Source organism: Lutra lutra, chromosome X, assembly GCF_902655055.1.
Source record: "Lutra lutra chromosome X, mLutLut1.2, whole genome shotgun sequence".
Classification (NCBI taxonomy): Eukaryota; Metazoa; Chordata; class Mammalia; order Carnivora; family Mustelidae; genus Lutra; species Lutra lutra.
The window spans coordinates 36,036,628-36,060,819 of NC_062296.1; the positions used below are offsets into that span (position 1 = coordinate 36,036,628).

The 24,192-nt window shown below is 44.5% G+C and overlaps 1 protein-coding gene across 2 annotated transcripts; it reads right to left on the reverse strand.

Annotated features, from left to right (window-relative positions):
- Positions 1 to 9,371: 9,371 nt before the first annotated feature.
- LOC125091929 (uncharacterized) lies at positions 9,372 to 12,704 on the reverse strand. Of its 2 annotated transcripts, none has more exons than XM_047716076.1 (4): positions 12,555 to 12,704; positions 12,413 to 12,473; positions 12,075 to 12,262; positions 9,372 to 11,945 (listed from the first exon to the last, which is right to left on the reverse strand). In XM_047716076.1, the coding sequence occupies exon 4, from the start codon at positions 11,911 to 11,913 to the stop codon at positions 10,456 to 10,458; it is 1,458 nt and encodes a 485-aa protein (XP_047572032.1). In that variant the 5' UTR covers positions 11,914 to 11,945; positions 12,075 to 12,262; positions 12,413 to 12,473; positions 12,555 to 12,704; the 3' UTR covers positions 9,372 to 10,455. The 2 variants fall into 2 exon arrangements, with proteins under 2 accessions (XP_047572032.1, XP_047572031.1); XM_047716075.1 differs by having other exon boundaries at positions 12,075 to 12,282.
- Between the last annotated feature and the right edge of the window lie 11,488 nt (positions 12,705 to 24,192).

The window sequence follows — 24,192 nt, forward strand, 5'->3', positions numbered from 1 at the left end:
CTGCTATAAACTCATCTCTCCTTAAACAAGGAAATCCACATGTGTCTATTTCAACTAAGTGGTCTTTCTTGCTCAACAACTAAGGCTTTGTCTGTGGAGTTTATAGGGCCATGTGTTATTCAAATACTTTGGGCTGTTTTGTGGATACACTGCTGGGCATTCTCCCGGAAAACATTCTGGAAGCTCTCTAAGAGCCTGCCTGCAGGGTGGGATGGAGAGAACACTGAATGTTAACTCAGTCAATCTTCTCCAGAGGGGGCAGTCAGCCTTTGGGAAGCAGGGCCGCTGCAAACCCAGCCCAGCGGCCAGGCACGGCAGGAATGCCTGTAGGAGTACAAAGTGTCTGCAGCTTGCTTTAAGTCTAAAGAAGAAAGAGAGTTCATCAGCTCTTATGAGCTTGGGGGTAATGATCAAAAACACTCACGCAGCTTACTACAGGCCGAGTACTGTTCCTCGATCTTGCAAAAATCCGATGAGCCAGGTCCCGTTATTATCTGCATTTTTATCAGTGAGGAACCAGAGGCACCAGGGGTTAACTAGCTAAGGCTGTGAAACCAGATGGCCTGAAAGCAAGGATCCCAACCCTGGCAGGGGCCCTGCTGTGTTGCACTCTTGCCACTCACTAGAGTCAGCATCAAGGTCACCTGGGAACTCCTTAGAAATGCGCATTTCGGGCCCCACCCAGACTGCCAGAAACTCTGGGGACTGGCACCCAGAAATCTGTTTTTAACAAGCCCTCCGGGTGACTCTGATGCAAGACTCTGCCTGAGAACCACACCCTAGGGGGTAAGGGCTCCCAACAATTGCAACAGAACACTGCAGGTCGCCTGTGGCCAGGGGTGGGGGGTTGGGAGGGAAGGAAGCTGGCAAAACCTGCAGTCAATTGAATAACAATTGAAAGGCCTGGGGGGCCAGGATTTCCCACCAGCTTGTCCCAGTGCCTGTGTTTCCATCATTAGCCATCATGCCTTTGGACTGTGAAGGCTTTAGGATAGAGAAGATGCATTTGTTACAATGCAATTGCCCCTGATAAAATGAATGCCACAAGCCAATGCTTTATGGAATCTTCTGGAGAGTGACCATGCATTTCTGTTTGCCTGGGACTAAAGGGTTTCTGGAGACACAGGACTTTTTCTGGGTTGAAATGGAGACAGTCTCTCCAGGCAGTTCCCTGAAGACAGGATTTTTGGTGCTAGAAACAAATTCCTGGGGAAACCTGGAGAAGTTGGACATCACGGACTTGGACACAGTAGGCCATATTGGTGACTTGGAAGCCACACAGCTAAAGATGTCCCAACTTTAAACAGGAGTTCTACAGGACATTTCTCAGGATCAACATTTGCCAGGCTTTGGCAGGTGGATGGAAGTATGGTTTTGCATCCAAAAAAGACCCAAGGCGTTATTAGGACATGAAACCCCACAGCACTTGACACTGCCATGAACTTGAGAGCTGAAAGATAAAGGGTTTAAGAATGATGCTCCCCCCAAATTATGCAAATGGCTGTGCGTGTGGGAGGCAGAAGACGATGCCTCCATTTGCAATGATGGTAACAGAGCCTTAAAGCCATGGGGCCAAACGCTCCTTAAGAGGGAAAAGCAGACAAGAAAATGGCAGCTACCATTCTGAGGTGGCAACCGCGGCAGGACAGCGTGCAACAAGACAGGCCAGCTGAGAACACGCTCCTGCTTTAAGAGTCGTCACCGCGGGATGGTGGGAGCCTGCACGGGCGATGCTTTCCGGCCTCCTAATTCTTTTCTGTAACATCCAACTGCCTACATCGCCATGTCGTCAGCAAATAGTCCAAACTCACGAAGGAGGGCCACAAGGACAAGGAGGTTTCTCCTCCCTGGACTTGGAGGAGTCAGCCGACAACAACGTGGGGGCTGCTTCGGGGACTCCCAGGCCCGCAGCTGCTGCAAGACAGCTCCAGGCACCTTGCACTGGGGCTGAGCAAGACACAGACAGCTCCGCCCACCGGCCACCTGGAAGGAGGGAGGGATTCCATTTTTCACCAGCAACCTGTGGGAACAGAGGAGGGAGCTTACTGTGCTGCTGTCACCCACCCTCGCCTGATGTGGCCGCGACTGTGCTGCTCTGGCCTGATCCCCTCGCTACCACCCGCCACGTTGGTTGCGAGCTCACCTGGGAGCTTGGCTGGACAGTGCAGCTGGGCATAGGCTGAGAGTCGAGAGTAGACTTTTGCATCGGCCTTTCTCCTAGGCTGGCTTTGGGGTCCATTTCGTCAAAATGATGTCCTGATGCATTCCCTGTTGAAGGGGTAGCTATTCATCAGAGGGCTCAGAGCGGGGCCGAGTGTCCCTTTTATGTGTCCTGGATGCTCGAGCAGGCTCTTGGGGGATTTTTGGAGAAGCATCTTTATGAAGATCCATACAAGAGACTTTTCTGATGCCTGCTCATCTTCTTCCCCAATGGGGTGCATACACCCCCCCACCCCCATCCCCGTTCGCCACAGGGCTGGTTTAGTAGCCCTGGGTGTTCATGGGAAAAGGGCACAGGCTGAAAGCAGGGCAAATCACACAGTCAACTGCTAGGAGGTGCTCAAGGAGTTCCCCGGCTTCAAAAACCCCTCTTCATCACCCCCAACCCCAGTACAGTTTCAGAATGAAGAGTGATTCGTTTTGGTCTGGTGTAGAGTCTGGCTTTGGGATAAATGTTCCGCTCTGCAGGAGCACGGATACAGGTCAGTCAAGGCCCCTCATCAGTCATCAGGTGACCCGGAATGGAGTTTGGGATGTGACGAAGGAAGGCATTCAGGGTTTTGAGTACCTTTGGCAAACTCAATTCTGTCCTCTCTCTGGAGCCACAGGGATGCAGTGGAAAGGATTGGAGCTGAGCTATGGCCCAGGTGAATGCAAATACTGGCCCGGGCAATCATGCAAATATCCTCAGTCTGAGGGGGATATGCAAAACCCAAAGTACAGAGCTGGCTCTCAGGTGCTCCAAACCCTCCAGTCTGCTTTCCCTTCACCACGCCCCGAGGAAGCCCCAAACCCCGCTTCAGACCCCCAAGGCCAAAAAGGCCAAACACAAGCCATCCTTTCACAGAGGAGAGTCTTACAGGATACAACGGGAAACAAATGGCTATCTCCATGTTACATTTTCGGCAAGATTAACAATCCCTTCGCTGTTTCTCTCCTCCTTAATGACCCAAACCGTGCAGCTATTAAGTGATAAATCCTCTGTGTATTCATGACCGGCTGGTTTCATTCCGCAGCCCAAACTGAAACAATCAAGATAATTGACTACCTCGGAGGCATTAAGGAGGCCAGCTGCTGGGCAAGACAGGGAGCTAACTCAGCGGGCAGCCCGAGCCCCATCCCCCACGAAGAAACGCTAAAGGGAGAAGCCCAATGGGAGGCAGGGCAAATGGAAGATAAAACAGGGAAAAGAACTTCCAGCTCCTTCTCTTCACCCTCCCCCACTCCTCTTTTGGTTTGCATCTGGGCAACCCCACTAAAGCCAGCTGGTGGGATTTAGTCCCAGTGGCTCTTCCGAGGTCGTCCCGGGTCAGCTGGGAGGGGGGGCAGAGGGAGGACGGGCTAGCTACCCATTGAGAGATGATCTGGAAGGATTTCCCCCCCCAACTCCTGCCTCTTTACCCCCCTGCCCACCCCAACCAACATCTGCTTCCTGAAAAGTGGAGGGGCAGAAGAATTGTCCCTTCCTTTCTTTTAAGTTCTTTGGCTGGTCTAATAATTAAATTGACTTAAGCTGGATCAGCAGGAGAAAAACAAATTTAATTATGTGCATCCTAAGCTTAAAAAAGGGGTAGGAGTTTGGGGCTACCAATGGGGAGGACGTCCAAGCACAGGAAGGCGAGAGGAGATGTTCTTAAGACAATGTTTGCCCTGGTATGCTGGTAAGTTTCTTAGATAAAAAGGTAATAGCCCTCTCTGGGCTACAGGCCGTGTTTCCAACGGAAATGTTGTCAGTGGAGGGAGAGGTAAAGTGCTGTTCCTGAATCTGCTGGGTATGGATTGCCTTTAGTTCCCAATAATCCTCGTGCCCGAGTGACATATTTTGAGGTGGTAAATTCTGCCCCTCTTCAAATGCAAGGAAGGAAAGCAGGGGAAAGTGGCTTGCCGGCTGGGCAAGCGGATGATGTCTGGGTGATGTTCTGAGTCACTGTCACTCAGTGGGCATGTTGTACAATCAGATAGCCACAGAAGCGTACACCAAGCCCGATCCCTTCTCTGCAGGCTACAGGTGTTTAGAGGTGTTTCCATTGTGTTTTCCTAGAGAACAAGCTCCAGTTCGGGGTGTAACATCTGCATCTTTTTATTAGACAGATTGCTGTTCACCAGGTTAGAGCCTGACTCATCTCTAGATAGTTGACGAGAAAATCACTTTTTTTTTTTTTTTTAGAGAGAGAGAGAGTGCACACACGTGTGTGCACTGCACAAGCTGGAGGGCAGGGAGGGGCAGAGGGAGAAGGAGAGAGAGAATTTAAGCAGGCTCCATGCCCAGTGCAGAGCCAGACATGGGGCTCGATCTCATGACCCTGAGATCATGACCTGAGCCAAAATCAAGAGTCAGATGCTTAACTGGCTGTGCCACCCAGGCACCCCTAGAAAATCACTCTTAACTCCCAACTTCCAAGACCAAATATCCTCATCCAGTAACACACAGCGTTTGGCTCTCAGATCCAATACATTCCAATTTTTCTCCTTGACTGAACAGTGGGAGTGAGAGTTTTGGTAGAAAAAGACCACGTTTAGGTAGAAAAAGACCTGCTTGGAAAAATACTTCTCATCCTGTCTCCATGTTGTCTCCTTTCAAACCATCAGGCACACACATGACCGACTGATCTTTCAAACATTTGTTGTCTAACCTTTGGTTTTAAAATATAGACTCACAGGAAGTTGCAGAAATAGTGCCAAGAGCTCCCTTATACCCAGATTCCCCCCACACTGCTGTACACACAATGGTGACATATTACATAATTACTATATTACCAAAGCCAGGCTTATTATAATTAACTAGACTACAGAGTTTGTTGGGATTTCAGAAGTAAAAAATGAAGTTTTGGGGTGCCTGGGTGGCTCAGTCAGTTATACATCTGCCTTTGGCTCAGGTCGTGATCCTGGGGTCTTGGGATAGAGTCCTGCATCCTGATTTTCACTCTCCCTCTACTTCTCCCTACAGCTTGTGCTCTCTCTCTCACAATTTAAAAGTCTACCTATTCTTCAAGTCCCTCCGGGGCCAGGCCACACTCCATGCAAACAGCGTTGGTTCTCACTGCTGTGCCAAACGCACATACCTCTTTCTGTGGGGCTCCTGTGCTCACTGTTCCCACTCATCCCTGTCTCTGTGCCTCTGCTCCAATAGTTCTCCTCTCGTTGCTTTTCCAAATTACACCCTTTCATCTAAACCTCTTATCTTACTCTTTGGTAACACTTTTTGGAGCTTCTCTACCCTTCCTTGAGTGTTCCTTCTTCTGAACTCCTTATGGCCAGAAATGACTTTCAGCATAGTTGTTTATTAGCATGTGAGTTTTTTTTTTTTTTTTAAATACAGTCTTGCATTGGTTTTTAAATTGTGGTAAAAGACACATACCATAAACCTTACCATATGAATCATTTTTAGGTGGAGAATTCTGTAGCGTTAAGTATAATCATGTTGGGCAACCATCACCACTGTATAGTTCCAAAACTTTTATATTATCCCCAATGGAAATTCTGTATTGGGGGTGCCTGGGTGGCTCAGTCCTCGGGCATCTGCCTTTGGCTCCAATCATGATCCCAGGGTCCTGGGATGGAGTCCCACATTGGGTTCCCTGTTCAGCAGGGAGTGTTCTTGTCCCTCCCCTCTTCCCCTACTTGTGTTCCCTCTCTTTCTATCTCTTCCTGTCAAATATATAAATTTTAGAAAATTAAAAAAAAAGAAATTCTGTATCTGTTAAACACAATCTCTCCATCCTTACATTCCCAGTGCCTGGATGTCAGTATTTTACTTTCTCTTTTGTTTGTTTGTTTGTTTGTTTTTATTTGACACAGAGAGGGAAAGCACAAGCATGGGGAGCAGCAGCAGAGGGAAAGGGAGAAGCAGGCTCCTCACGAAGCAGGGAGACCGTTGTGGGGCTCGATCCCAGCACCCCTGGATCATGACGTGAGCCGAAGGCAGCCGCTTAAGTGACTGAGCCACCCAGGCAACTCATTACTTTCTGTCTCTATATATTTGACTACTCTGGGTGCCTCATATGCATGGGGTCCTGCAATATTTTGTCCTGTTTTTGCATTTTTTCAAAGATTTTATTTATTTATTTGACACAGAGATCACAAGTAGGCAGAGAGGCAGGCAGAGAGAGAGAGAAGGAAGCAGGCTCCCCGCCGAGCAGGGAGCCTGATGTGGGGCTCGATCCCAGGAACCTGGGATCATGACCTGAGCCAAAGACAGAGGCTTTAACCCACTGAGCCACCCAGGTGCCCCCGTTGTTGTATTTAAAAAGAAAAAAAAAAATGTTTGAAAACTTTTGCTAGATGGGAAACTCTTTGAGGGCCCAGCACCCTGCTGAAATGAGGAATAGGTACATAGGTAGATAAACAAACGTATAGACATTCTTACAGTATCCAGCATATTTTGGGGTAATTGATAGATGTGGCTCTTTCTCATTTTTTTAACCAGGAATGTCTTCTAAGATACCTCCCAGACCTTTTTTTTTTTTTTTAAGATTTTATTTATTTATTTGACAGAGATCACAAGTAGGCAGAGAGGCAGGCAGAGAGAGAGAGAGAGGAAGCAGGCTCCCTGCTGAGCAGAGAGCCCGATGTGGGGCTCAATCCCAGGACCCTGGGACCATGACCTGAGCCGAAGGCAGAGGCTTTAACCCACTGAGCCACCCAGGCGCCCCTCCCAGACCTTTTATTCTGGCTTTTTTATCTCTGGGTTAAAAACACACTCTGGGCATTAAGCCTGCATCTGCCAAAAGCACTTGAGTATTATTGTCAGGATGGGCAAGGGGTGAGGGCTGGGGCTGGGCATTGTATGATTGTCAAGGAATCTAGTTTGACAACCAAATGAAGGTGGAGACGAGCTTGGCACTGGGGTGGGTGTAGGGCAAACAAAGTCCGCAGGGCAAAATGTATACCCTCCTGCTTTCATCATTGGAGAAGAATGAATAACAGTAGTAGCCAACATAAATACTTAAATACACGTCAAGCATTATTCCGGACACTTGACACATATTTTGTCTTTTAATCCTCACAACAGGCTTGGGGGCACCTGCGTGGCTCAGTCAGTTAAACATCTGCCTTTGGCTCAGGTCATAATCTCGGGGTCCTGGCATCGAACCCCACGTCTTTGGGCTCTCTGCTCAGTGGAGAGTCGGCTTCTCTTTCTCCCCCCCCACCTCACTTGTGCTCACTTGCTTTCTCTCTCTCTCTCAAATAAATAAATGAAATATTTTTAAAAAGTCCTCACAACAATCTTAAGACATAAGCACTATTGTTGGTTTCATTTTACAGATGAAGAAATCCAGGCATGGAAAGATTAAGTAATTTACCCAAGTTAGTAAGAATAGTCAGGATTTGAGTTCAGATAGACTCCAGAGCCCAGGTTCCTGGGGTCACGTGAAGAATCGAAAAACTTAACAGTCCTGAGAGACAGAAGCACTTCCGGTTGGTGAGCTGAGGTGGTTAGGGCTTGGGGACTGGGGACGGGACTTTGTGGTTCAATTAGCTTTGCTCCCTTCTGAGGCCCAGTCCTGGATGGAAAATATCTGCCCTCCGTCACAAGGAATGAGACTTAAAGATTGGGTGTAGCCTCATCCCTAGTGGCAAACCACTCCAAAGGCCATCTTCCTGCTAATGGATCACTAATGTCATGTTCATATACTAAGGACAGCATGGGTTTTTTAAAAAAGATTTTATTTTATTTTTAAGGGTTTTATTTATTTACTTGAGAGAGAGAGAGAGAGCGCACACAAGCCAGGGGAGGGGGGAAGAGGCAGAGAGAGAAGCAGACTCCCCACCAAGCAGGGAGCCTGATGTGGGGCTCGATCCCAGGGCCCTGGGATCATGACCTGAGCTGAAGGGAGAAGCTTAACTGACTGAGCCACCCAGGCGCCCCTTTATTTTATTTTATTTAAGTAATTTCTATACCCCACCATGGGACTCAAACTCATGACCCTGAGACAGGGAGTCGCAGGCTCTACCCACTGAGCCACCAGGTGCCCCAGGACAGCATGTTTTGATATCAAGGAACACTGAGAACTTCTTGGGAGCTAAGGACTATATAAACTCTGGATACTTCAGGATTGTCAGTTAAAGCAAATGCCACGAAATAGCCATTGTGTTTCACGGGGCTCCCCTACTCCCCACCCCAGGGAGCCCGTTTATTTTACAGGAAATGAACGATGTCCAACAATTTCTTTACCTAGCTGTGAGATGAAAGGATAGTCCCTTGGGCACCCAGCCCACTTCACTTATACAGGAAGTGACCCCCAAGTGGCTGCCTGAGTTCTAGAACAATGTATTTCCCACAGGAATACTTCCTACCACCAAACTTCCCTGAGCCCCTGAAGCAGCAGAGTACGAAGCTTTGGTTCAGGTGCAGAAAAAACATGCATCCCTGGGCAGGGTTCCTATTAGGGCACATGGGAGTCAGGGCTGGAAATGGGAAGTCTTCTTAGGGAAGAAAAGTAGGCAGAAGGGTTTTATTTCGAAACAGGCAGAAATAAGGTGTTGCATCCGGAGACCTCAGTTTAAAAGGCTTATCCCCATGGTGAGCGACGCTGTCACAGAATCTTTGTGAAGGTAGACCAGTTCCCCGGGGACTGCTCAGGCCACCCTTGTTCCTCCTGGCTGTTCCCTTTTTTAAGGACAGCCACAGGACCAGTTGAGCTTCTCCCCAACACAACAGCAAGACTCTTCTTGGCTGTCTGCTGTTGCCCTTGAAGTATCCCCCAAAATTAACATGACACAGGAAATATGTCAGGCAAATGCAGTCTTTATTTATAGTCTACTCTCGACTCTCAGCCTATGCCCAGCTGCACTGTCCAGCCAAGCTCCCAGGTGAACTCGCAACCAACGTGGCGGGTGGTAGCGAGGGGATCAGGCCAGAGCAGCACAGTCGCGGCCACATCAGGCGAGGGTGGGTGACAGCAGCACAGTAAGCTCCCTCCTCTGTTCCCACAGGTTGCTGGTGAAAAATGGAATCCCTCCCTCCTTCCAGGTGGCCGGTGGGCGGAGCTGTCTGTGTCTTGCTCAGCCCCAGTGCAAGGTGCCTGGAGCTGTCTTGCAGCAGCTGCGGGCCTGGGAGTCCCCGAAGCAGCCCCCACGTTGTTGTCGGCTGACTCCTCCAAGTCCAGGGAGGGGAAACCTCCTTGTCCTTGTGGCCCTCCTTCGTGAGTTTGGACTATTTGCTGACGACATGGCGATGTAGGCAGTTGGATGTTACAGAAAAGAATTAGGAGGCCGGAAAGCATCGCCCGTGCAGGCTCCCACCATCCCGCGGTGACGACTCTTAAAGCAGGAGCGTGTTCTCAGCTGGCCTGTCTTGTTGCACGCTGTCCTGCCGCGGTTGCCACCTCAGAATGGTAGCTGCCATTTTCTTGTCTGCTTTTCCCTCTTAAGGAGCGTTTGGCCCCATGGCTTTAAGGCTCTGTTACCATCATTGCAAATGGAGGCATCGTCTTCTGCCTCCCACACTCACTGACATTCGTATAACTTTCAAAATACATAATACCACAGTGCCAGACCCTTGCATGACATTTAGTACTGAAAGTTAAATCAATCCTAGGTGATTAGTGTCTGAGGGCTTATCATATGCCATGTACTAGTCTAAGTGCTTCGCATGTCTTAAATCATTTAATCATTCAATCTACAAAGCCCCTGCTATTATTATCCCAAGGGATAGACTGGGGCCCAGAAGGAAAGAGTGACTTGCTGAGAGGAACACGGGTAACCAGTGGCAAAGCTGGGCCTTGATCCCAGGCTTTGGGATCTGCCCTCTTAGCCTGTGCTCTTAGCAATGGTAAAATGGCCGGTCTTAGAACTAAATGCAATCATCAAGTCAGTTTACAATCTAATATGCAATATTCAATACTACCTTCTAGTCAAGAGAAGTATCCTCAGGATCCAATACACATTCTGTCACTGGCTTACCCTCTAAACTCTAACACCGCTTATCAGCCATAGGAAACACCTCTCCCAGCAATGTTGAGAATGTTACAGGAAAGAAGATAGAGAAAAAACATTTCTGCTTCCCTGAAGTTATGCCAGTTCTCTAGCAACCTAAAACTTATTTCAGAGAGAAATCACGCATCCAGAGAATAATTGCGATGCTACCATGCCATGGAAAAATTTACCAGCTGGGTAGTGAGCCTTGATATAGCATTTTAAACAGCTTTCTCCCAACAGATGTAGACGGTGGTCCTTCCAGGACCCAAAGTGCTCTTTAGGTCCCTTAGGTCCCTTTCTTTTTTCCTCTGCATCTCAAAAACCTCCCCATTTGCTCATCCAGACTGCCTGAGTTTCAGCCCTCTCCCTCTCTGGTCCCCGCATTCCCATCACTGAAGTACTGATGTGGGTGTGGGCTTTGGTCAAGGTCAAAGCCTCCCTCTGCTCTTTTGAGCAGCGCTCCCCACAATAGCAACGGTCAGTTGGCCTAGCGAAATTCCTCACTGTGCATTCCCAGAAGTCCTGATCCCCCTGGCATCTCTCAGTGCTTCTCCAACCCTGCCTGGGTTCCAGAGCTTGCTCTGCCTTGCTCACGGGAGGAGTGGACTTTATTTCCTCCTCACCAGTCTCCGGCTGAATCTGCTTTTTCTGCCCCACATCCATCCGCCTACTTGCAGCAGAAGACCGGCCCTGGAGATGAGTCTGAACCTCATCTGCTGCTCTGAACGAGGCCCAGGCTTGTACTGTCAGAGGCCAAGGACAAGCCAAGACACCCTTCTCCTTTCTCTTGCTGTCTGCACGTCTGCTCGTCCTTCTATTTCCCATGCTGTCCGCAGAGAGGGACTCCCTCTTCTCCCACGAGCCCTGCTGCAGATCCTCAGCTGAGTCTGGGGCCTCCTCCAGTGTACTCTGGTAAGGAGTCTTAGCTGGCACTTTACGTGCCTCACCTTCCGGACCCTGGCTTGGATGACCCCCATCAACTCCCTTTTCAGCGAGTGATTCATCCCTTGCCAAAGCTGAATATGCCTGAGCTAGGTTTGTGTACGATGCCCAAGCGTGTACTGTCAGGGGCCAAGGGCTAGCCATGATCTTCTTGTTCTTTTTATTTCTCCCTTTCCGGTTATTTTTCTGCCTTGGGTTTAACCCCTCGTCTGCCGCCAGAGGTGCCACAAGAGAGGGCTGGACTGCACTTGCTGCTGGCCATATGGCATCAGCAAATTCCTCCTGAGGCTCAGCGAGAGTCGATGTGTTCTCACTCCCCTCATCCTCCCCTTGCTCCCTGTCTTCACCTACCTCGCTGTCTCTGGGAACAGCAGATGCCAAAGCCCCCAGGACATGAGACCGGCGCAGAACCGGGGCTGCCGAAGATGCCCGAGTCTGGAGCGTCAGAGGCCAGGGGAGATACACAATCTTAGTTTGCTTTCTATTCCTCCCTTTCCGGCTGCCTTTCCTCCCTGCATTTCCCAAGGTGTTAGGCCTCTGCACTGTAGCATCAACCGGACTCGCCTCTGGGCGTTGGCCATCGGCCTCGGCACTCAGATTCGAAATAAGAACAGACATATTTTCCATCTCCTCATTCTCTCCTGGCCCCGGGCTTTCCTGCCCCACATTCACCCCACTACTTGCGCCCTCAAGTGGAGTTTGAACATCAGGTGGAGCTGTTGCCGGTCCTGCTGCTGTGCCCGAGTCCGTGTCGCTTGCCTGGGTCGCCGCAGCCTCCACATGAGTTAAAGTGTCCTTTTCCATGTTTCTTCCCCCCTCCAAATTTTCCATGCTTTTGTTTTGGGATCGGGTAGTGTGTTTACCTGGAGCAGAGAGAACAGAAGTAATCCACAAGGCACATGTAAGATTAGTCAAAGCTAGCCAAAAGTCTTTTCTTGAAGAAGGGTATCGGGCATCAGGGCTGGGGGCTGAAACTGAGACCCCAAGGATACCTGAAACAATTTAGGGACAATGCAGGTCTAGGAGGCCATGGACAAAGCAGGGATGTCAGACGCCTGTTCTCATTAGCGGCTGGCTTACTGATCTATGGCTCCTCGTATGGTGACTTGGGATGTCCTCAAAATACCGAAGGATGACCCAATTATGGGTCTTCAGCAGCCTTCTGGATCAGCACTGTCTTCTATGGAGCAGAGGACAATTCTGGCAAGACAACAACAATGACAACACCAACAACAACACAAAGAGATTTGGATAAATATCCCCATTTGCACCTAAGAGATATAGAGACATGGGTTAACGGCTCAGGTATGGAATTCAGTATTGTTGTTACCTTTTAGTGCTTCGGACAGCCTCAGGAGACTGAACCGTAGGTGAAAAGGCTATAGTTGATCCTATAAAAGCAGAGAAAGAAAGCATCATCAAAGTCAGCCTGGCCAGGCTTCCCCGGGGCACTGGTCTGAGCAGACTCTTACCAGAATATCCTAGAAATGCTTTACTGAGGTTTCTCCACAAGGTCTGTCTTTTTGGTCCCACGGCGAGGAGCTGGTTCCTGTGCCAGTGACCCAGAGAGTCTACCTAATTTGGGAACACAGCCTCTATCAATCGATGAAGAGATTCTGTTCTTCTTTCACCAATTTCTGATTCTTCCTCAGTTGAGAGTCTAGATCTGGGCTGAGGGCATCATTCCATTAGCCCGTCCAACCCATTCGGCAGGCATTCTAGAGAAGCAGAACTACAGAGAGAATTCCTACGTCTCCAAGTTGTAAACTCTCCAGTCCTGCCGCAGATTCTGGTCCCCTTCTCAGCTCTCTATTGTACTATATATATGTGCGACATAATCTTGGAATGGGCTAATTATTTACATAATATCCTTTCTCTCTGAGCAAACATTTTTTGTTGACTTTTTGATCAAAAAAGGAGAAAAAAAGAATAAATGAAGGAGGGCTCAAACTCCCTTTCTCTAGTTATGACTGACACAGAGAGCTCAATGAGGTCCTTGTGCTTTCCTTTGATAAGAAAGTATAACCACACAAAAGAGCAACGCAAGGACTGGCATTGACCTACTAGGGTTAGAAATGGAAAACTTGTTTTTTTTTTTTTTTTTAATCTGGAACTTGTTTTTTATCTAGAACAGGGGATGCTGCAGTGCCTATGTGAATGCAGTATGCCCAGGGGAGATGAGGGAGGGCCCTCTGGACCTTCTCTTGGGGGGCCACAAAGGGCCTAGAATTATTTTTGCATGGATGATGTTCTCACCCAATCCTCCTTCGAGCACCCCCATGTTAAGACTGTAGAAAGAGGAATCGCAGAGCCAAAAATGACATACACTGATTAGCCAGCATGGTTTCTATTTTTCCAACATTTTTCCTGATGCAGCGGTCAGCCTTCTCACTGCTTGATACATAGTTTAAAGGAGTTGCAATGCCAAGGCCAGTTCAGTGCATGACAAATTCAGAGGTTATCACTAGATGAGAGCCAGCTAGCTGGCTGCCAGGAGGCCACCGTAAGTGAAATTTACCTTGTTCAACTGCTATAGAGTCGAAGGTCAGGCCCCGGCACTGTGAGGAGGTCTGTAGCCCAGTGGTGGGTGTACAGTAATCAAACACACAGAGCCAGGTCTCTGTCTATATCTCGACCGCCTCTAACCATATCCATATTCATGTTCCTAACTATGTTTCTATCTACATAAGATACCCTGTCCCCCCGGACTACATCGGGATGACGACTGCCTTTTTGAGATTCCTTAGATTTCCCTCTGATGTGTTGACCCTTTTGTTCATATAGATCCACTTACTTACTCAACATGCATTTAATGCCACTGCGATGTGCCAAGAGTATAAGTATACTTAGGCTTCGGGTTATTTAATTACTGTCACATTTCATTTTGGTTTCTCTGAGGTGACCTACCTTCACTGGACTTCTGCATATTTCCAAACCTCAAGTCACCTCTTTGCAGACACTCTCTTGGTTGACTCTCACGGACAGCTAATGATGGTCCTTGTGTGCGGATTCTACTCGCTTATCCAAAGCCAACCTAATTATTTATCCTTTCTCCACCTTATTGAGCCCTTCACACTCTTTGCCCTCTCACTCCCCCCCGCTTACTGGTAATAAACCTCTCTGGCTTCTGGATAGGAAGAGAGTAACTCCTGATTCCAGTCCCATACATCTGCATTGTACAAAAAAAAAAAGTGGTAACACTTTCATTCGAGCTTTCCAGATAAAGAGGAACAACTGTTGGAAGCCCTTTCATTTGTGGGTTACACGAGAGCCTGCATTTACATGTGTCATGGTATTGGAAATATCTCATATCCCTCCTTCGACAAGTGGGAACCTATCCCTCCTTTGATGGGAAGGGCCTACCAAGCAGATTCCTGTGAGGGGAAAGATTTCAAATTGTGTCCTGATAGGGTTGGGAGTCCTGGGAAACAGCTTGTTTCATTTAGGATTCTTTCATTGCAAGTGACCAAACATAAATACATAAAAAGACCCAAGTTGGTTTAAACAAAACAGGCAATCTATAATTCGCTGTAAGCTTAAATGGGAGAGGTAGAGCCAATTCATGGCTTAATGCAGACTGCAGATTGTTTTACTGGAAGCCATCAGAGGTAATTCCTGGGGGTTGGTTTCCATTTTCCAACTCTTAGAAGAAACGCCCGGTACCTTCTGTCCCACCATACCTAATCCAACAAAGGCATTCCCTTCCCTGATAGAGCAGCAGGGGTCCCTAAGTTGAGTCTTATTGGTACTAGCTGGCCTGGTATAGGTTATGTGTCCATTGCTGAAACAATTGCAAATGCGATGTCCAAATCCTGGGTCTCTTTGAATTCAACAGGGAAGCTGGAAAATAAGAATGAAAAAGTGCAAATCAGAGATGGTGGAGTGGACAGGGAAGGTAGGAGTGAGGCATGGGGAAGTGAAAAAAAGCCTAAAGCAATTCCTGAGTAGGAATTTAGATGTTGTCTTAAAAAAGAAAAACACCTTTTTGATATATAACTCATATACCATAAAATCCACACTTTATTCTTTAAAAAAATTTATTTATTTGTTTTAGAGAGAGAGTATGTGAGCTGAGGGAGGGATAGAGGGGGAGGGAAAGAAATCCCCCAGCAAAAATCCTCAAATCTGCCCCTCTGAGTGCACAGCCCAATGCAGGGCCCAATCCCAGGACCCCTGAGATCATGACCTGAGCCAAAATCAAGAGTCAGATGCTTAACCAAGTGAGCCACCCAGGTGCCCCAGTATTTCATTCCTTCTTATGGTCAATTAATATTCCATGATATGGATCTATCACATTTTGCTTATCCATCCATCAGTTGACAAATATTTGGGTTATTTCAATGTTTGGCTGTTATAAATAATGCTGCTGTAAACATTCATGCACAGGCTTTTGGGTGGGCTTGTGTTTCCAATGCTGTTGGGTATATACTTAGGAGTAGAACTGCTGGGTTAGGTAGTAACTTTATGTTTAACCATTTGATTAACTGCCAGACTGTTTTCTATCAGGGCTGCATCATTTTATTTTCCCACCAGCAATACACAAGGGTTCCAATTTCTCCATATCTTTACCCATACTTGTTACTGTCTTTCTGATTGATGCCATCTTTGTGTGTGTGAAGTGGTAGTTCACTGTGGTTTCGATTTGCATTTCCCTCATGACTAATGATGTTAAGCATCTTTTTATGTGTTTATTGGCCATTTCCATATCTTCTTAAGAGAAACGTCTACTCAAATCCTCTGCCAATTTTTAAATTGTGTTATTTATCTTTTCATTATTGAATTGTAAGAGTTCACTATGCATTCTGGATCTAAGTGATTTATGAGATATATGACTTGCAAATATTTTTCTCCCACACTGTGGATTATCTTTTCACTCTCTTAATATTGTCATTTTTTGAAAGATTTTATTTATTCATTTGAGAGAGAGAGAGGTCAAGAGCAGGGGGAAGGGCAGGGGAGAGGGACAAGAAGACTCCCTGCTGAGTGTGGAGTCCTGCATGGGGCTGGATCCCAGGACCCTGAGACTGTGACCTGAGCCGAAATCAAGAGCCAGACACTCAACTGACTGAGCCACCCAGGCACCCCAAAATTGTCCTTTGCACTGATGAAGTCCTCTTTGTCTATTTTTCTTTTCTTTGTGTTTTGGCTGCCAGATCTAAGGAGATTGCCCAATCCAAGTTTAAGAAAGATTTTCCCTGTTTTCTTCTCAGAGTTTTATAATCTTAGCTCTTACATTTAGGTCTTTAATCCATTTTGAGTAAATGGTTGTATATGGTATGTTGTAGGGGGCTCAACTTCATTTTTTTTTGCATGTGGACATTCCATTGTCTCAGCACCATAACTAGTCTTGGGGTGCCTGGGTGGTTCAATGGGTTAAAGCCTCTGCCTTTGGCTCGGGTCATGATCTCAGGGTCCTGGGATCGAGCCCTGCATCTAACCATGCATTGGGGCTCTGCACTCATTAGGGAGTCTGCTTGTCCTTCCCCCTTTGCCGGTTCCCCCACTTATGCTCACTCTCCTTCTCTTTCTCTTTCAAATAAATAAATAAAATCTTAAGAAAACACTGATTCAAAAGTATCCACTTTGTTCTCAAAACAGAACAAAATTGCTAACTTGAGACAATATAGCCCAATAGTTAAGAGTATGGACTTTGGAGTCAGTAACTCTTGGTTTGAATTCAGATTCTGCCTCTTACTAATTGTATAAATTACTTAGATTTCTGATTCTCACTTTCTTCATCTGTAGTATAGGATAGTAGTAGTAACAATCTCATTTTTTTATAAATTTTGTTTTGATATTAATTCAAACCTACAAGTGTTTATATTTTATCCAATCTACTTCATTTATTTTATCATTCTGTGTATATGTTGGGGTGGGTATTTTTGTCCTGAACCATTTGGGAGCAAGTTGGAGATACCATGCCCCTTAAATACTTAAGTGTGTATTTTCCAAGAACAAGGGCATTCTCTTATAAGCACAGTACATTTATCTAGGCCAAGAAATTTCAAATTTTCAAATACTGTCATCTAATCTATAGTACATATTTAAATTTGTTATTTTTATGAATATTGTCCTTTGTAGTGATTTTTCCCGGTTCAGAACCCAAAATGAGATTATACATTGAATTCAGTTGTCATGCTTTGTTAATCTCCTCCAATCTGTAATAGTTCCTCAGTCTTTTTTTAAAAAATATTTTATTTATTTAATTGACAGAGATCACAGGTAGGCAGAGAGGCAGGCAGAGAGAAAGGAAGGGAAGCAGGCTCCCTGCTGAGCAGAGAGCCTGATGCGGGGCTCGATCCTAGGACCCTGGGATCATGACCTGAGCTGAAGGCAGAGGCTTTAACCCACTGAACCAGCCAGGCGCCCCTAGTTCCTCAGTCTTTATTTGTGGCTTATGACATCAACATATCTGAAAAGTGCTGCTCAGTTATTTAAAAATCATTTGTCTGTTCTTTTGTGATTAAATTGAGATTGCATACTGCAGGCAAAGATACTACTGAGATGATGCACTGAGAAGGATACATCTTCCTTTTGTAAGTTACTAGTCATTTACAGGGAGTTATCAATTGGATCAAATGAGATGATAAACATCAAACATGGGGCACAATGCCTGGCATGGTGCCAGTGTAAAGAAAATGTTAGGCACCATATTTATTATTATTTCTATTCTGATTCTACGGTTATTATTTCTACAATTGTAATATTGTTATTGTTAATGAAAAATATTTTAAGACCTGGACCTGGCATTCTCCACCTTCAGTGATCTGAAAGAAGTCAGGAATATAGAACATTATAAGTTAAAGAAATATTGAGTTCAATTGCCAGTAGCATGTTGAACAAGACAACCTCTGTGACCCTCCAGCCTTGTGAGCTTAGATTCTTTATGTTTCCTAAATATTGGCTGATTACAGGACTCTTGAGAAGGCTATTGATGCAATTTAACTAATTTTACACCCTCACTTCAGGTCATCCTTATTTCTCACTACGTTGTATTCCTAGAAATCACATCATAGAAAGATCATTATAAAGTAGGTTAATGGGTTCCTATAAGAGCAACATCATAATTAAATGATATGTTCTTGATTAAGCTTCAACTTAGTTGTAGTTAAAATGGGCAAAACAAATATGGAACAACTATACATTTAACCTTAACTATTTTTATGTCAAAACATTTTTGTAAAAAAAATCAAAGCTATGCCCATGTAGTAATAGACCAAACAGTACCGAAGCTCTCATGAGGAGAAGCAAGTTTCCTGCTTCACCCTTCCCCAGCCCAGGTCCACATGCCAGAGACAACTTATTAACAGTTTGATTTTAGGTTTCCTTTCGGTTACATTGTTAAGTCTAGATTGGAGATTGCACACTGAAGGCCAGAGCGTTCTATTTTGCCCAAAAATGCATTGTGTCTAGCTCGCATACTGTTTTCCATTCTCCTCTAAAGAGTTGTTAACATTTTAAAGTGGGAAGATTTCACGTAAAGCCAAATTTCCAGCCTTTCTTGAAAAATTGGAACATCTGAACCGCCATCCTGCAGCCTGAGCTGAAAATCTGCTGCCCTCTTTATTCAGGGTAGGCACTCTTTAGTTCACTGTAGTCCCCACTAAATAAACTTCATGCCTCTGCTACCTGCCTGGCCTTTTCAGGCAACCTAGGCTTTATCTCTTTGTTACTAAAAATGAAGTTTTGTATCTGCAGCTAGGGCATCACCTGGACCTTCTTAGAAATGCAGAGTCTTGGGCCCCATCTCAGACCTGCTGAATCAGAACTTGAATTTTAACAAGACCCATGGGTGATTTGTATGCACATGGAAGCATGAGAAGCCCTGGAATAGAGAAATGTACTTGACCCATTTTCTTGACATATCAGTTTTAGACCATCTCTCCCACACGGTATAAGAGAGGAGGAAGTAGAGTTGCAAGTTTTTCATTGATGTACATCTTCAACTTTACTAGATATCATTAAATTATGCTTCAAAGTAGTTTTGCAAAATTGTTACTGCCATCAGTGGAATACGAAGTTCCATTTCCCCATACTGCCCCTACCCCTTGGTACTGTGGGTTTTAAAATTTTTTAGTCAACCTGATCTGTGTTAAATGGTATCTTGTTGCTTTATTTTTCATTTCCTTGGTGACTAATGCAGATGAGCATCTTTTCACATGCTTATTGTCTATTTAGGTTTCCAGTTCTGTGAATCACCTCTTTATCTGTCTTTCCTCCACCCCCATTTGTGGTTTCCTTTTTTAGTTATTTACTTACTTCTCTTATACTTATTATGTATTCTGGACACAAATCCTTTCTGATATGCATTCACAATTCACTGGGCAGTGAAATATCTGTCGGTCTGTGAATTGTCTGTCCACATTCTGATGTATTTTGTTTTATAAGTTTTAAAATATAATTAGTTAAATGGTATCAAAATTTTCTTTTTGGTTTGGCCTTTTTGTATTTGGTTTTAGGAATCCTTCTTTACCTTGAGATCATAAAGGTATCTTCCTTTAGAGTTTACTAAACTTTTTTTTTTTTAAGATTGTATTTATTTATTTGACAGACAGATCACAAGTAGGCAGAGAGGCAGGCAGAGAGAGAGAGAGGAGGAAGCAGGCTCCCCGCAGAGCAGTGAGCCTGATGTGGGGCTTGATCCCAGGACCCAGGGATCATGACCTGAGCCGAAAGCAGAGGCTTTATCCCACTGAGCCACTCAGGCACCCCTAGAATTTACTAAACTTTTAAAAAATATTTTATTTATGTATTTGAGAGAGAGAGCTTGACAGAGAGAGCACAAGTTCGGGGGAGGATGGGCAGAGGGAGAATGTTGGGAAGGGAAAATGGGGGAAGAAGCAGACTCTGCATGGAGCAGAGAGCTTGACCCTGACACGGGGCTGGATCCCAGGACCCCAGGATCATGACCTGAGCCAAAGCCAAACACTTAACCGACTGAGCCACCCAGGCACCCTGAAGTTCTGGTTTTCACACACAGTTCCTTAATATATCTGAAGTTTGTTTTACAACCTGATGGTTGCCAGAGAGGAGGTGGGTGGAGGGATGGGTGACATAGATGAAGGGGTCAAGAGTACACTTATCATGATGAGCATGAAGTCATGTACAAAATTGTGGAATCACTATATTGTACACCAGAAACTAATATAACACTGGGATTAAATTAAATATATACTGGAATTAAAGTAAAAATAAAAGAAAATTTGTTGTGTGAATTGTACAAGTTAAGATTATTTCAGGCTCTTCTGTCATCCCATATTGGAATTATTATTATAACTGCACTGAATTTATTGACTCATTTTGGGGGACATTAACATCTTTATAATATTAAGCCTGTTCTTCCATAAACACAGTGTATTCTCCCATTTATTTAAGTCTTCCTTTATTTACTTTACTCATGTTTTGTCATCTTCTCCATAAAGATCCTACACATGTTTTCTTTCTATAATTTCTAATTTATTGTTTCATTTCTAATTTTCGTATGTTGAGCTTATATCTGGGATTTGTCAAGCTCTCTTTTGTTTGTCTGTAGGTGTCTTAGATTGTCTATGTGGCTAATTGTATTATCTCCTAATAACAGGGTATCAACCCTTCTAATTTATGTGTTTTACCTTTACTTGTCTTTTTTTAAAAAAGATTTTATTTATTTATTTGACACAGAGAGAGAGAGATCACAAGTAAGCAGAGCAGCAGGCAGAGAGAGGGGGAAGCAGGCTCCCCGCTGAGCAGAGAGCCTGATGCGGGGCTCGATTCCAGGACCCTGAGATCATGACCTGAGCTGAAGGCAGAGGCTTAGCCCACTGAGCCACCCAGGCGCCCCCTTTGCTTGTCTTTTTTTTTTTTTTTTTAAGATTTTATTTACTTGACAGAGAGAGAGAGATCACAAGCAGGCAGAGAGAGGGAGAGAGGAGGAAGCAGGCTCCCCGCTGAGCAGAGAGCCCGATACGGGGCTCGATCCCAGGACCCTGGGATCACGACCTGAGCCGAAGGCAGAGGCTTAACCCACTGAGCCACCCAGGCGCCCCCTTTGCTTGTCTTTTTAAAAAAGATTTTATTTTTAGGTAATCTCTAAACTGCTGAAACTTGGGGCTGAAAATTACAACCTCAAGATCAAGAGTCACATGTTTCACCACCTAAGCCGACCATGTGCCCCTGCTTGTCTTAATTGTAGTTTTTGTAGTAATTACAGTAATTAATTGTAGTATTCGTAGTCACCTTAGTTCCGCCTTAACTTCCAGCACCACGTGTAATAGAAGCAATCCTAGTGGGTATCCTTGCCTTTTCTTTTTTTAAAGATTTTTAGAAAAGGGGCACCTGGGTGGCTCAGTGGGTTAAAGCCTCTGCCTTCGGCTCAGGTCGTGATCTCAGGGTCCTGGGATCGAGTCCCGCATCGGGCTCTCTGCTCAGCGGGGAGCCTGCTTCCCTTCCTCTCTCTCTCTGCCTGCCTCTCTGCCTACTTGTGATCTCTGTCTGTCAAATAAATAAATAAATAAAATTTTAAAAAAGATTTTTAGAAAAGATTTATTTACTTGAGAGAGAGAGAGTGTGTGAGTGATGGGGGGAGGAGTAGAGGGAGAGAGAGAGGGAGAGGGAGAGAATCTCAGGCTGACTCCACATTGAGCGCAGAGCCCCATGCTGGGCTGATCTCACCACCCTGAGATCATGACGTGTGTTGACATCAAGAGTTAGACACTGAGCCATTCAGGTGCTCCAAGATTTTGTTTTTAAATAATCTCTACACTCAACGTGGGGCTCAAACTTCCAACCCCAAGATGAGGAGTCATATGCCCCACAGACGGAGCCAGCCAGGTGCCCCCTGTTTTTTATTTTAATGAGAAGACCTCTATAGTTTCACCATTAAGTATGATATTTTCTCAGGTTTTGAATTTACATCCTGTATCATGTTAATTAAAGGTTCGTTTCTATTCTTAGTTTGCCAAAAAAGGTTTTTATTTTAAATCACAAATAAGCATTGAAATTTATTAAATATTTTTTCTGTATATACTGAAATGATTATGATTTCCTTCTTTATCTGTTAATGTGGTGATTAAGCTGCTAGATTTTTTTTAAGTGTTAAAACATCCTTACATTCTTGGAATGAACCCTACTTGCTCATGAGTTTCTGTTACTAACTCTGCTGAAATAGACTTGCCAAAATTCTATTTTGGATTTTGACATTTAAATTTGGGTGTTTGGTCTATAATTTTTCTTGTAGTGTTCTTTCTCGGTTTGGTTATCAAGACTGTAATAGGGTCATAAGATGAGTTTTGCAATGTTTCCATCTTAAACAGTTATGGTAAAATCCACACCTAAAATATTTAGGGGTTGTGGTACATTTGGTGGGGAGCATTTTAGTTGTGATTTAAATGATTTAGTGGGTATTGGTTTATTTCACTATTTACTCTTAGGTTTATTGTGATAATTTGTTTTTCTGTAAAAGAGACCATTCATCTGTCTTCATACTTATTTGCACAAACTTATTCATATTTGTTCCTTTGCGCTTTAAAATTATGACAGCTTGTGCCTTTTTTACACAAAAAAATGGGACAACCTTGAACTTTACAGCCTCAACACTTGAAGCCTGGAGACAATGCAGCCATCCCAACAAATCTCTGAGAGAAAATGATTTTCATACTATAATTCTACACCTGGGGAGGTTAGATTCAAGTCTCAGTAATGTAAGGATATGAAAGGACTTAAAACTTTCGCCTCCCATTCACCCTCTGATTTGAAGCTACTAGAGATTTTTTTCCCAGCAAAATGAGGTAGTAAAACAAGAAGATAGGGGGTCCAGTAAACAATGGAGCCAAAACTGTAAGGGAGTGAAGGGAAGTCATGAAATGACACCCGTCAGCAGGCCTAGGGATCAATCAGTTCAGTTTAGAGCAGGCAAATGAAGAGAGATATAGCTCTGAGAAGGAGGTTTGCAACAAATGAAATGGAACTGTTATATTATCTGAAACACATAAGGGATCAGAAAAAAATTTTGGCAGATATTGGATTGATATGATGAAACATTTTGGTAGGTATAGAGAACCTAAGGAAATGAAAAGCAGAAAAACTCTAGGATCTCTTGGAAAAACAAAAGGGTCAAGAAGGGAAACACGATCATAGAATCTATTTGCTTTAACAATGAAAGATATTTACATTACCATCATCATATAAATACTGATCACTGATTTAATTAATGAGTTGGGTGGGTGGGAGATATGCTCATGTATCAAAATAGGAAACAACAGATAAAGCAAAAAATAAGATTATGAAAAAATAAGATAATGCAAAATAAGATAATGTAAAAATAGAAAAAAATAAGATAATGCAAAAAAAAAATAAGATAAGAATTAGAATTGAGACACGGGGTTATGCTTCCCTCACAGCAAGTTTATTGCAGTGGTGACAATGAGACCTGGAACATTTTCTTCTAGGCTTATGGAGTAGAGTAGAAGTGACAAGACATTTCAGTATTAGAAACAACTGAAGAATAATAATTTTAGGTCATTTGCCAAAATAGCCATCAATGTCCTTCCCACGGTTTGACTTCTAGGGCCCTAAAGTAAAGAAATTGGATCCCAGAGATTACAGGTGGGGAAATTTTGAAGTATGTCCGTATTCAAGGGGAGATCAAAGAAGCCCATCCGAAAGAACTCTGGACTGACTGACAGTGACAACTGTGAACAAAAAGTTCTTTATAAAAGGGCTATTTTGAAGATTATGATTCTGACTTTAGAGGAACTAAAGTCAGTTGGAAGGAATCACATGTAAAATTCCTTAAATAAAATTTTATTGACATTAAAAAGAAATAGCAGTATAAACTTATAGATTACATATAGAAATGTGTAGGCAAATATCAGGAAAGCCTAGTTCAACATATTGAGAGAGGTTGTCCCTGAGAACAGTGACTGGAGGATGCGGAAGGGAAAGAGATTACTTTTCATTTTAAATCTCTGAGCACTGTTCTAGTTTTTAGATTTGTTTTATATCAGTATGGACTCGGGGATTCCTATTTTGCCCTTGGGTTTCAAAAATCTTACTTTCACTTATTGTTTTAAATAAAATTTTAATGTTGAGAGAATTTTAGACTTACATGTAATTCAAAGAAATAATACAGAA

What these genes read in the sequence shown, in the direction of transcription:
- LOC125091929 (XM_047716076.1), bottom strand. Translation starts at nt 11,913, where the DNA reads ATGGAAAATTTGGAGGGGGGAAGAAACATGGAAAAGGACACTTTAACT.